General features: G+C 37.2%; 1 protein-coding gene across 2 annotated transcripts in view; it reads right to left on the reverse strand.

Annotated features, from left to right (window-relative positions):
* Positions 1-1,411: 1,411 nt before the first annotated feature.
* Positions 1,412-14,341, reverse strand: part of hivep1 (HIVEP zinc finger 1) — a 129,791-nt gene continuing 116,861 nt past the window's right edge. For both annotated transcript variants that reach the window (XM_039736166.1, XM_039736167.1), the window contains exons 8-9: positions 7,521-8,041; positions 1,412-3,112 (exon numbers count right to left, since the gene is read on the reverse strand). In XM_039736166.1, the coding sequence (XP_039592100.1) occupies positions 1,970-3,112; positions 7,521-8,041 (1,664 nt within the window). In that variant the 3' untranslated portion in view covers positions 1,412-1,969. The remainder of the gene's footprint in view (positions 3,113-7,520; positions 8,042-14,341) is intronic.

The raw sequence follows: 14,341 nt of genomic DNA on the forward strand, positions 1-14,341 counted from the left end.
AGTACCCAAAACATAAAAAGTAAACAAAAAGGTGTCACAATAGCATAATAAAATAAAAAGTAATAAATATAAATACTCTAATTCATAATTATGTCCAAAATGTGAATGACAATCACAAAAAACAGTCAATGAATAAAAACACAAATTTTACACTTCATAATTTAAATATTCATGACAGACATTGACTGTCCATAAAAAACATTCTTCATTAATACCCGAGAGTACTTGGTGTCAGAGAGGCAAAAGTTAGTGAATTATTTTATATACTCATCCGAGCAGTGAAGAATGTACTGGACCCTCAAAACAACAAGAGTGCTGATCAACAAGACTCTAAAATGTAGTGAGGCACCCCTGGAAACACCTAAAAGATGCCTCTGTTCAGCTTCTTCTGCATCCCTGGAAGAACACAAACATGGTACAGAAAAAGTATATTCATGAACTCCATAGTGGAGGAGTCTCTTTTTTTACTTTGGTGAAATGTGTTCATCAAGTTGAAAGAAAAAACAAAGTTAAAACAGGAGATCATCTGTATATAACTGAGACACCGGGTATGGATGGTGTTTAGTGAGGTTAGCAGTGCACACAGAGGAAACACACTCACATAGGATCGAGCCTTTGAATGAAGGACTCATTTCTGTAGTATTTTGATTTGAAGGGGTACAATAGCTGACTATAATGAGAATAATGAGTACTGCCACTGGATATACAATACTGATCCCTGTGCATTCACTCACTCACTTGCAGTGACACATGGCTAATTATGCATGCATAATTAGCCATGAAAACAAGCTTTAAAGAAGCTCTCATCTCTCAAAATCAAAAAGTCAGATGATTCACATGAGCCTGTATAATAGTAACAACAGTTAAGGACCTACTACTATGTACAAAGAATTTCAACCTTCTTGATGGAAGGAAAAAGTGTGAAGCATCTGCAGAGCAATCAGCAACAAAAAGATCTTCCAGCTATTCATGGAGCTGCAACTTCAAACAATGGAACGAGTAAGTCCCATGCTGCTCATTTGTGGCAAGGTCAGGGTGTGTCCCAAGAGTTTTTTTTTTTTTTCTTTTATAAAATTGCATTTTGTTTGTTGTTTCATTCTATCTGCATATTTTACTGTTTAAAGCACAGTGGTTAGCACTGCTGCCTCCCAGCTCAGGTCACACTTTCTACCACAATAATTGGTTCAGTGTAATTGGCAGACTTTTCCATAGCCCACAAGAATACCTAAAACACCGCTGCACCATTATAATCCACTCAGAACTACTTTAGTTTACCCTTCCCCATTGAATGCAATGTACTGAACATCTCCGGGATTTCACCAAACTCATGACGAAGTGGACTTGATCACAAGCAGAACATTTTCCTGGAAACTTCTCCAAGTAGAAAAAAAAATGTTATTAAGCAGGAGAATCGGTGCAAAGGTTTGTAAACAAAAGTTTACTGATACTTATGAGAGACTTAATGAAAGATAAAGCTCTCTCACACAAAGAACAACAGACCCGTGTTTCATGGTCAAAAAGATGAATACAATAAATAGTTTTACATACTACATATGTACACAGAACATTGTAAACAATTAGTGCAACATATACATATATATATTGATAAATTTATGTATGACATAACACTTTAAAATAAATCTATATTTGTAATTTAATAAACACAAGCAACTACACTGTTGTTTTAATTTCTATTATGTACAAGTTCCTACACAAAAAAATCCAAAAGGCACAATTTTCTATACAACATTTACAAAATAAAAATGGCGGGAGCAAACAAGAAAATGAGGCAGTCATATTGGTCACTTTTTATGATTGCACGTAGGATATGATATGTCAGAGAATGTGCTTAAAATAAAAAGGGTGGCTTGCACAGAACACACCTCTAAGTGTTTTCATTTTCACAAAGCAACAAGTATTGTTTTTTTAATTTTTAAAAAAATTAAAAAAAAAAAAGGGGAAGGAGTGTTTAAGTCTCTATGACAAGCCTGTCCTCATCGTCACTGGACACATCACTATACTGGATGGTTGTCTGACCTCGTGATGTTCCTATGTGCCGCCGAGGCTGGGTCATTTGTTGATTTGAAATGTCTTCCTTTTTTCTCTCAATGATGTGCTGGCTGTCTTGCAGGTTTTTATTGTTCTGAACAGCTGTGGACTCCTGCCTTTGCTTAGGATGTAACTGTGCTTCCACAGATGGGGTTTCATTCTCTTTGCCCAACGTTCCAGAGATGGAAGGCTCCAGTGTCTTTAGCAGTACATTTGCTGGTAATTGTGGTGACAGTGCACAGCCAACTGGACCGATGTTAACTGCAACTGGAAGTTGGACTGGGGTTTGCTCAAGTCTTGTCTCACTGGGCTTGGAGTTAATGTTCATTTTTTCGTTTACTCCATGGCCTTCTGCAGCTATGGGGCTTAGCGAGGGAATTATGGTGGGCAAAGCAATGTTCAGAATCTGTAAACCAGATATGTGTGCCTGGGGGCTGGGACTGCTTTGAGCTGGAGGATTTGCTGCTAGCACCTGCAAACCCACTGCATTTAAGGTGAGGCCTTGAGGCTGGATTTGAGAGTTAATGTTCGTGTTGGCAAGACCTAAAATGTTGACAGTCTCCAGCCCCACACCTGGAAGAGGTTGTAAATTTTGAGATCCAAGGGTCTGTAGACCTGGAACACTGACCTGACCAATAGGTATGCAAGGCAACACATTGTTCACATGCTCAGACACCCCCATGGAACTGGAGACTGCAGGTCCAGTTCCTTCTGGGCTCTTCTCTCCATTTGGACTTGATGTCCTGTGAATTACGCTCACAGCTGGAATGGTGAGTTGTACTGGCCCAGCTTGAATGGGAACAAAAGTGGAGTAAGCTGCTAACCCAGCTGGTACAAGCTGAATACCACCCACTGGGATCATGCTATAGGGGGTCCGGCTTGGGTGCTGTGAGTGCATAGGTAAATGGCTGAATAAACGAGTCTGAGGAGCTACACATTCAATTTGCTGTTGCGGCTGCTGGCACTGTAGGAACTGAGGATTGGCATAAACAGATGATGGCATCAAAGTTGTCTGTGTGCTGCGATCAACTGGCACTCCAGCTTCACTTGACTGACCCAATGTCTGCAAGAAATTCAAAAAGATGCACCGTGAATTTAACACAACAGTCCAAGCTTGGCTTTTGTTCAACCAGCTATTTCCTCAATCCATTTTTCCCAGTACAGGTTTATAGGTATACCACAAATTATCTGAGTATTAATGGTTGTAAGTTAAGAATCATAACCTCAAACCCTAAAGAGATTACAATGGTTTCAGAGTACTGAAGCACAATACAGTATCATATGAAAAGAATGTATAGAGATATGGCAGCCCAGAGCAAGCATCAACTATTAACAGTGCCCTGCAAGATTAATGAATGAACTTCTATTGTAATTAGGATGCAAGCTCGTCAGCTTATGATGACATCTCTGCTTAAGCACCATGAGTACCAGGATTAAAAGCACTAGCGTCATTCTGGAGACACAACAATCATGTTACAACACTAGAACTCCTCATAACTTATAAAATCATGACAGGGAATGATACCAGCCATTATCCCTGTAAAACACATCTTTGAAAAAACACATAAAAAATACTTTCAAAATGGCAGAGGAATGCTAAAACTACAACACTGAACTGTGAATGGGCCCTTGTAGTTTTTTTCCATTATTCAAATTCAGTTGCTTTAGATTTTGCTACCTTCACTTGTATGTCTTTGTATGCATTTGTTTAAACATAACATTGAGCAGAAAACAAAAAATATGAGTCCATTCCACAAAAGAAAAGTTGCACACTTCAAGGCAATGAATAGTTTCACAAAAACGTGAAATGGAATACACAAGCAAAATATTTCCCAATTAGATCCACATGGGTGTTTCACCATTAGTGCATAACATATAACTTTGGGAAGCACACACTGTTATCCGTTTCTGAATGGAAACACTAAGGGAGAAAATAGAAAAATAAGAATAAAAAAAATGTATGGACTGGAAACAGTGTTTCTCCAAAACAATAAATGAGTAACACTTTGTGGAGGACTGTAACAAAAGTAAAAACAACACTTCTGAACAGATGTCTGAATGTACAGTATATTGTTTAATATGTACTTAACCCTGCACATTTTCTTGATCCTGTGTGAATAAGTTTATTCTGTGTAAACTGCTCTGATTTTCCTGAAGTATTTATTTAACCATATTTTACCAAACAATGCTTGCCTTTTGCCTGTTGTGAGTATACAGCTGCATTACCTGGCGTGTGGATTGTGCAACACAAGAAGCAAGATTTTTTGTGGACATTTTTATATTGTTTACTGTGATCCAGCATTGGTCTCCACAGATGCCATTCTATCAGAAAGTTTGTTATCTCCATTTTTCACAGAAACAGGAGATTAAAAATGCTTTCGGCCATCACTATAAATCACATGGGGTAACAACATTTTTTTTTGTGTGAAGTTCTTTTAAATTGTAGTTTTTTGATTGTCAATAAACAAATATTTTAAAAAAGATGGGTACATTTGGCACATATCTTCTGTATGAAGCAAGAAGAAAACTCAACAATTAGCCTACAAAAAAACAAAGAACGCATTAAAAACTGAATTCACAGAACATGAGTAAATTAAGAGAACTTTGAAGGAACTGCAGAGCAGTTGTGGATACACATTTGAAAACCTTCAAGTATAAAACGGATCCTGTCAGGCTGACAACAAATGGTTGAGTAGCAGTAGAAAACAACTTTTTCTTAACCATAACTAGAGTTGCAAGTTTACAACAGCAATGTCAGACTTGATTCTTTCTACCTGTTGTATACCAACAGCAGCACAGCATTGGCATGGTGACCACGCTTGTAAAGTTTCTGTAACTAACAATAGTTCTTCAGAGGAATGCATATTAGAAAGTCTTATTGTAAGCATCAATTATTTACTTACTTTTATACACAGTATGAAATTGTATCTAAATCAGAATATCTTAACATGCAAGTTAATGTACGTGACGTCAGTGTACTGAAGTGTCTCATGGTATGCACTAGAACCTCTTTTAATTCAATGCAAAGGCCTGACTTTTAGAATTTTTCTGTATTTATTACTGCAGTAACTTCAGACAGATTTCTATTGCCAGGGTGAAATCCTCCAGAATATTTCCAGCTGACGTCAGTCACTTAACTGAAAACATAACTCAGCTCAGCAATTCTCTTGCAACTGGTGAAACTAAATGTTGGCATTTAGGTATCTATTTAAGGATGAGTTTGAAAAAGAACTTCACCTCCAAGCTAGGCACACGAAATGGAATTTAATATTCTCATTGTTGAAAAGATTTCTATTTTTTTTCCCTAATTTCTCTGAAATGAGACCCCAGTTGGTGTCAATTTTAGATCACCTTCATTCACTCCTTACTTTAAACATATATGATAAGAGTAATTCTTCTTTGAGTAACAGGCTCCAGAAAACTTTCAAAGGCTCACAGGAATGCAGAAATAAATCCAGAACATAATGATAAAAATAAACCTGAAAATACTGGAGAACAACTTCTTGTCCACTGCATACAGAACGGCAATACATAGCAGGTTTGAACACGCTGAGAGGGTTCCCTTCCATGCAGGTGCACCAGAAAAAGACTCTTTGAACCTCCAGAACATGCTGGAAGGATTATATGTCTTAGTTTACCTAGACCAAGTGTTGGTAATTCTGTTTCTTGAGTGTTGAAGTTTTTGTTCCAACAAATTATTCAAAAGCTAGATCCTTTGCTTTATGAGACATGCAGTTTATTAGATATTCTGCTCTTGATTCCTGTTACCATTCTATGTTCACAATGTGTTCAGTCTATATTTTAATTTCCCAAAATCCAATGGGGAGGATAAGAACTCCTCATTTCTTCGAAATATTTTATGAAAGTGGGTCTTTAAGGATGAATGCACTCAGGTGAAAATTACACCTGTTTAACTGATTAGCTAATATCTCACTTGTTATTTGCAGTTCATGGTTAACTGACCTTTGGTTCACAATAATAATAAATAAGTTAAGTTTTAATAATCGGGTATATTAAAATATAAGAAGTAAATAAATGAAATTTAAAAGACTCACAATCATTTAAAGTCATGGCAGCAGTTAGCATCTTTCTGAACTTCAAACAGTTGATACAGATCTAGTGCACATCATGCAATTAACCTAAAGGTGTATATGTGAACACAATTGACAAAAATTTAGGAAGTGGTTTTGAACAATAGCCTTCAGCTTCCAACTTATTCTCCTAAACAACAATACATCTGAATGGTTAAAGGTATTAGTTTCCTTTGTTAGATCAATTGATTCATTTCAGAACCATACCAGAACAGAACAGGCAACCAGTGTAAAGAGTATCAAAGTGTGTTGGAGTAGGCATTGGACATTTTTCTTGTCTAGCTTTTGCTTTTTTACTGTTTCTTTAGATGTGTCTCCCAGCCAAAACTTTTGAAAAAAGTAGTAGACTAAACCATTAAAACTGGTGTGTTCTTCTCTTTGCTGAGTTGAATAGCTTTGAGCATGCTTGCTATTACCAAACACACTGACAAATACTATACGCTCCCTGTTTCATTAAAACAAAAAAAATGAATAAAATTGACAAAGTTTAAACAACAGGATACATACAATGAGTTAATGAAAGCATTTATAATGCACAAAAAAACAAAAAAAGACTTCTTTGCTTGATTCAAATTTAAATTTCCTTCAAAGTGGAAATAAGTAGGAATGGGAAGTGATTACATTTGTTTGGGGTTGGTTAAAGGGGTAAGTGTAGCAAATGCTTACTGCCATTTGTATCTGTCAGCCAACAGGGCAAATAAAGCCTGACATTCTGCTCGGTGCAAACTTTCAAGTGAGGGCATTGGTTCTGAAACTTAACTGCCAACACAGTTGCTCAGAAGCGTCTATTTGGCACTTACTTGCCAAGCTTGAATAGCACATGATATTCACCACCCCATAACAGTATGGAATCCTCAAGCTTTCCACCATACCTTGGGACAGTAGCTTTACATTTTGATTATTTTGCTTCTCTGCAATGAAACTAGAAACGTGTATAACTCTATTTTGTAAGATATTAAACACTATTTTGTTTGCTCTAGTTAGTTAATCTATGTTTGTTGTCTATCTTCTGCCTGTTTTGCCTGCAGTACAGACTATTCTGTCACAAAGTCTGCAAAACTACTTATTGGTCACCTGAAGTCTAAGCCCTTCTTGGTTAATACTTGCTTTATTTGTATAGCTCTGTCTACTGTAATCTTCAAGCTCAACAATCCCATGAGCAGGGTAGGAGGAACTGTGACATTCACAGCAGGTGTATTACAGTTACTCAGGCTTTTCTGGTTAGATCTTTTGCATAAAGGATACACCATAAAACAATTCATTCCAAAGTAAACCACCAAAAATGTTTTCTCTTGGACTATGACACAAACAGATGGGTAGAACAATTGTGAGTTTTAATAAATAACTGATCTGTAAATGGTTCAGTACAAAAATACTTGCCTTTGATGGTTCTACTGACATAGTTTTTGTAGAAGACACAGGGATCTCATCAGATTCTGGGAAATCTACTGACATCTGGCGACAGGGAGACTTGGGACTTGTCAAAGAACTCCTTTCCATGTCTACACCAGGTGAGCTAGGCTCTCTTATTTGCATTTGTGTCAGGACTTCACAAGTCCCTGGAAGCTTCACTGTAGCTCCATCGGATGTAATACTGAAGGCGGTCATTTGTGTCAGCAGAGCTTTCGGTAATGTATCTACACTAGAAGTGAGCAGTCTTCCAGAGAGCTTTCCACTCTTCAGACCGTCTTCAAAATTGGTGACACTGGAACATTCGCTATAGCTACACATTGTGGGGTGGTGCTGTGGACTTGCTGTGACAGATGGGGTGGCCGACACAACAGATTCAGCTTGGCTGTCATCTTCATCCTCCTCATCATTATCATTGTCATCATCATCGCCACCTTCAGAGTCATCCCCATCTGAGCACTGACGGTCATATGAAAACTTTCCCTTTTCACCTATTTAAAAAAAAAAATAAAAAACAACATTTGTGACTGCCTAGGATTAAATGATAAAGAATATTGGAGGCTGAAGCTGCCTTTTTCTTTGCAAAGCTTTCTTTATATTTGTATCTTTCTTTTTTATGTTTATATTAAAATAATGTTTTTAGATGTTTAACCAATACATCGAGAATTTTGATTTAAACAAAACAAAACAATTCAAAGAAACAATGGTCAGTTCACTTTGCATCAGAGAAAAGGCCATACTGTTATGTCCAGGGCTGATCCTATTAGCTGTTTTTTGAATAACTCTTAGTGCTGCAGCGATTGGAATTGTACTCCAAATGTTGCATATTGTGAGCATTACCACCCACCCCTGTCCCATGATTAATATTCAGTAAGTCTCAATACATATAAAATATTTAAATCGTCTAACTAGTTGCATCTGCATATTCTCTGAATGATGAATGCTGCATCCAAAATTTATTATAGGTCAAAACCAGTGTTATTCAAAAATAATCTGCACATAACACTTGCCTACACTTAACTGTATTTTATAACTGTCTGCCCAATTTGTATGATTTCCCAGGTCACACTGATTTGTTTTTAAGATAATGTTAAAACTGAAAAGAGAGAAAATACCAAGACATCGGGATATTTCAGATTTACACACTGTAACTGAATCAATGCCGTTAATATCATTCAGGAAAAATAATACTCAAAGCACATGGATCACGAGGGACTACATTGATGACCAAATCTTAGTCCAAGGAGTCATCTCTGATAAGTAGTATAGCTCTTCATCCCTTTAATCTGTCAACTGTGTTATGTTGCCCTTAATGCAGATAGCTTTCAGTTTCATGATAAATCTCTACAGAATAAAGACCTTGAAATTCAATGTATTGTATTATTATATCCTATGCTTATTAATGTCTACAATAAAACTTGACTGATGCTTTCTCAACAGTCTAACCTAAAGTTTTGGTGGGAACTTCTCATTCTAACCCTACATGGACTGTGATTTAGTACATTGTTTTCAAATAAATACTTTTACTCATTCATTTTTAACAGAAACAGTTCATTTATTTGACTAAGTGCAGAGGCAAATGTCATTAGCTTATAATTATTGGGATTTATTTTGACTCAGTGTCTAATTGGTGGGGTAGGTTTTACAAATTTGCAGCCACAATGCTTAACACACTTAGGTCGGGAGCATGCCACACCCACCACACAACAAACTACTTGGCTTGGGCTCCAAGTTCAGTGGGTGACAGCTGAGTACCACACTGGAACAGTGTGAGGTTTTTATTTATTCATTTTATGGCGGCAGGAGTGCCAATCCTGCCACCAACCCCCAAGTTTACAATTAAAAAATGTCTAATTTCTTTTTGGAGCTACTGGCGTTATCCCATAAGTTCACTGAATTTGTGTTTATCTTTAACATACCTATTGCCTAAAGAATATAAGAATCCTGCCTTTTAAAATCCTTAAAAATTGGACCTAATTTTCATTATTGTCCCAATTTATTTTATTCCCCAAAACTTGAGTGAAACACTATATACAGTGTATTCCCTTCATTCAGAATTCATGATGTTGCACCAAAATGTCCTCCATTTCTTCCAAAGGCTTTTGAAATGTTTTTTTGCTTATTTGTTAGAACAGAATAGAAATCAAAACCTTTTGGCACTATTTGGTGAGATACATGGTTTATGGAGAGAGTATGCTCCTAGTTGTAATTTCCATAGTCTGCTTCATTTTTACTTTTATTTTTTTGCAATTGCCATTAAATCACTGGCTATTCATCTCACATAAACCATGAGAGATAAAGGGAATCATATGGGAAGCAAAGGAAAAAAAAATCTCGCTCTACGTTGATGATACAGGTATTTTCATTATCAATCCAACATCCATCGTTGTTAATCATATGAAATCTTTTGGATGAACTTTACACAATCTCTTGGTCCAAAATTAATTTGACTAGAAGTGTACATATTCAGTCAATCATTTTCACAGAATATCAAATTAGAGTACTATGACTGACTGACTGACTTTCATTGTTTCAGAACAATTTAAATATGTGAGTTACAGTTACTTAATATCAGTTATTAATTACAGTTAACTCAGTCATCCAGGATTGAAATTACACTTTTACAAAACAATTTAAATAATTTAATACAATTTTAAGTGGTCAACTCTTCATAAAATTGATATTGTGAGAAGTCAGAACTTCATTTTATTTGTCGCCAGGGGGAAATTTGGCTTTTAACAGACTTCTGCTGAATAATTTGTTGGGGTAAAGTCCTCAATGTTGGTGTGTCAGAAGGAGTATATGCAGTATTGTTTATAATGGCACTCAGTTTTATATTAATTCTTTCCTTTGCTATGACCTCCAGGGGATATAGAGTGTACATGTCCCATAACTGAGCCTGCCTTCTTAATCAGTTTGCTGATTCGGTGGGCTGCTCTTGAAGTCATGTTACCAGCCCGGCGCATCACAGCACAGAAATTCAAACTAGTTATCACAGAATTGTAGAACATGTAATTGATGTCACTGCTCACATTACAGGGGTGTGATCTATTAAGAAAAAGAGGTACACTCTGCCCTTTCTTCTAAAGTTTCTCTATGATACTAGACCAATCCAACCTGTCATTAATGTGGACCTCCAAGTACTTGTAGGAGTGGACTACCTCTACACCCACTCCTAGAATAGGACATAGAGTCTCTTTGGTTCTGTGAAAGTCAATAACTAGTTCTCTGGTTTTGCGGATATTAAGATGCAGACAATTCTCTTTGCACCAAGAAACAAAAATCTCCAGTCTTTTTAGAAGTAGATTTCATCGCTATTCAATACAAAACTTTTCAATGAGTTGTCCTCACATTTGGTCCCTTGAAAATAGCGAGGGATCAACAGGTGGGAGGAAGAATGGCCAAAGGTGATAAAAAAATTAAAAGAAGTTTAAGGGAATGTCTATGATTTACTGTGGGACAGTGTGCTAGCATGTCCCAGGAACCCACATATGCAGACCAGGGGGGGGTCAGATTTGGCAGGTTCCTCATTTTGTGATAATTTTTGCTCTTTATCTTTAATCCTGTGTTGTGCATTTATCTTTATAAGAAATCCAACCATTTTGCAAATTTCTTTTAACACTTTCATTTTGGATTCAGGTATGGTTAAAGGATACCCACTACTTTCCACAAAATATTAAAAAGCTACCAGCTTTGTGTGGTTTGTACTTGCACTGTGTTTCTGATAATGAAAGAGTGACAAGACTTCCTTCATATAAGAAGTCTTCATCAGCACCTTGCAGAAGATAGCAGATAGGTAAAACAAACATAAATCTAAGCAAAGTATACAAAATGGGCTTATAGTTAGTAAACACACTTTATTTAATAGACAAGCAGTAGAAATGTACATAAAGTTAAGGACCAATGTTACTGAGGAAAAGACAGATTAGCATAACTGAGAAAAAGGAAACGTACTGCACCCCTCATGCTCTAGCTAATTATTCTACTGCTACTCCTGGCACCAGACTGCAGTATCTTCTCCCTTTTATTATTCTTATTGCTCATTAAAAGCTAAATACCAGTAGGAATCCTCCTCTGCCTCCCACCATTCCTTATCCCAAACAGATCTTGTGTTTTTTTGCATAGACAATAAGCATTCTGTCAAATGTCTCTTGTTGAGCAGTCCACCCACTCAAGCTTACCAGGCTCTTTCTTGCATTTCCCTGTGGAGCTGCACCTGCTCCCCTGTTTGGCTTAAAATGAAAAACAATAATAATGATAATTACAATAATAATAAACCCTCTCGATTGCACTTGAGCTAAACAAAGATTTGATCTCAAGGAATGTAAATTAACTGTCTAGTGAACACAAACCCCAATAGCCCATTATCTGAGGGCATACCTTGTGAATTCTGCCTTAATACCAGTTGTGAAAAGTGCCCTCATACTACTATTTCTATGTTACTGTTCACTTAAATAAAAATGCGTGTTAGTGAATGTAAGCGTTGCATGGTGATAAGCTTTTGTTTTGTATTTGCAGATGTGTGAAAGCCTGAAGCAAAAGCCTGTAGGTGGTCCCCACTCTTCTGATATTTGGGAATCTGGTGCTACAAAGCTTTTATGCCCCATCTGAACTGGGTCTACTCTTGGTTATTGTGGTTTTGGCTCCACATATTTATGTTTGACTGTTTCCAGCTTGTTAGTGTTTTGAATTTAATTTCCCTTAGTGCTTCTTTGCTGTTAGTTTTCTGATGAGGTGGCTGGAATGGAGTGACTTAATATGTCTTGCTTTGAATTAAGCAGTGGTGTGGAAGAAAATTTTGCTGCCTCTTTGTCCCTCTAGGACAGAACTTGATGGCTATACTGCAGTAACCACTTTTACATCAGAGTGTTTCTTTCGGCTCCTATACACTTGTCATAATCACCTCCCTTCTTTCTCAACACATCTTTAAATTCTGTCCCTCTCCAGACCAACCTTGTTAATTCACTATGCAGTTCCCTCTTTAAAATTCACTTTGATGTCAGTCTGGAGAGCCCAAAGATAACCATTGCAGTCTTTTAACTCCAGGTGGCCAGTGACAAGCACCACTTTGCTGCATTACCATTGTCAACTGCTATACTATTTACTTAAAAATGGACGCAATTACCCCTAACATTATAAATAATGTATGGCAAAAAAATCATGCTAGCTATAAACAGATATACAGGTTTTTTTCTGGGTAATGCCTTTCAGATCTTATTCACATTCTTAACCTATTTCATTCATATATGGCTCTGGCTATAAATATTATTGGTTCTTATCTGCCCTTCTCCCCTTAAACAGCATTTGTCAACAGTCATATGTTCTACCATCTGTTCCTCTAATAAATATATGTAGCTACCTCAGCAATAATATTTCTACATTAGTTTACATCTCTAGCTACCACTGCATTCTGCAGTGCATAATGCAATCCCTCTCCTCCTGATTCACCCTTGTCTCTACATTCCCTTTATATGAAATCTAATGAGTGACTACTAAAACTTTCTCCTTCAATCCTGGAACGCTGTTTTCAACAGCTTTCTACTCTCATCAATATCCTGGTTCTATTGGTTTTGTTTTGTGTACGTGTGTGAACATACAAGTTGTGTGGGGAAGGATACCCGTGCCATGAACAAACTTTGAACATAAATTTAAAAAAAGGTAGCTTTTAGGCTTAATGGCAGAAAAAAGTGACACAATTGGTCAGTTGCAGTATGCTTGAGATAGTCTGTTCTTGATCAGCTGCTAATATGGCACTATGTAGTACAGTACTAAGAGGAGATGATCCTTGCATCTAAGTGCTGGCTCAGTGAACAGCAGAACAAGAACAATGCCATATATATTGTGACGGACAGCCGGGTCCCATGCCCAGCCGGGACGCCTCTGCTGCATACGTCCCGGGGGAGCCACCACGGACAGTGCAATACCTGGGGGCAGTCTCCCTGGCCATGGGTCCTTCCTCAGTCTCCCCCGTGGCTCCATGGGACATGGAGTCCACCACAGCCTGGTTGGGAGATGGGGTGGCTGCTAGGGGGTGCTGCGGAGAGCCAGCTGCCACAAGGGACGACTTACCAGCCCCACCCGGAGGTGCAATTAAGACCAGCTGGTCAGGCACCTGCAGCACTTCTGGGTGGGCTATAAAACGGGCCAACCTCCCTTCATTCAGAGCCAGAATCGGGAGGAAGAGGACGAGGTTGCCTGGGAGGAGTGGTGGTGCCAGGAAGGGTTGTGTAAAGTCTGTTTTGTGCTTTTGGGACTGTGTTGGGCCTGTGGGACACGGGGAAGGCGTGCCCCATGACTGAAGAAAAAAAAAAACCTCTTTGTTGTACACGTGCCTCTGCGTAGTCTGTGCCGGGTCGGGCGCTATATAGCGCCTTTTATTTTATATATTTATATATATATATATATATATATATAAATATATATATATATAAATATAAAATATATATATATATATATATATATATATATATATATATATATATATATATATATATATATATATATATATATATATATATATATAAATATATATATATATATATAATAAATAAATATATATAAATAAATAAATATATATATATATATATATATATATATATATATATATATATATATATGCTACCGTGGCTGTTCGTTTGTCTGTCCAGGATTCTAAATCACCTGCATCTCGCAAACCGTTTGACCTATTTGGTACACATATATTACATGACATCTACTATCCGCTTTCAGGGTGATGTTTGACTTCCAAGGTTATTCCTGTTTTTATTTTTATTTTACCGTAGAATCAACTC

This window comes from Polypterus senegalus, chromosome 15 (genome assembly GCF_016835505.1).
Source record: "Polypterus senegalus isolate Bchr_013 chromosome 15, ASM1683550v1, whole genome shotgun sequence".
NCBI classification, from domain to species: Eukaryota; Metazoa; Chordata; class Cladistia; order Polypteriformes; family Polypteridae; genus Polypterus; species Polypterus senegalus.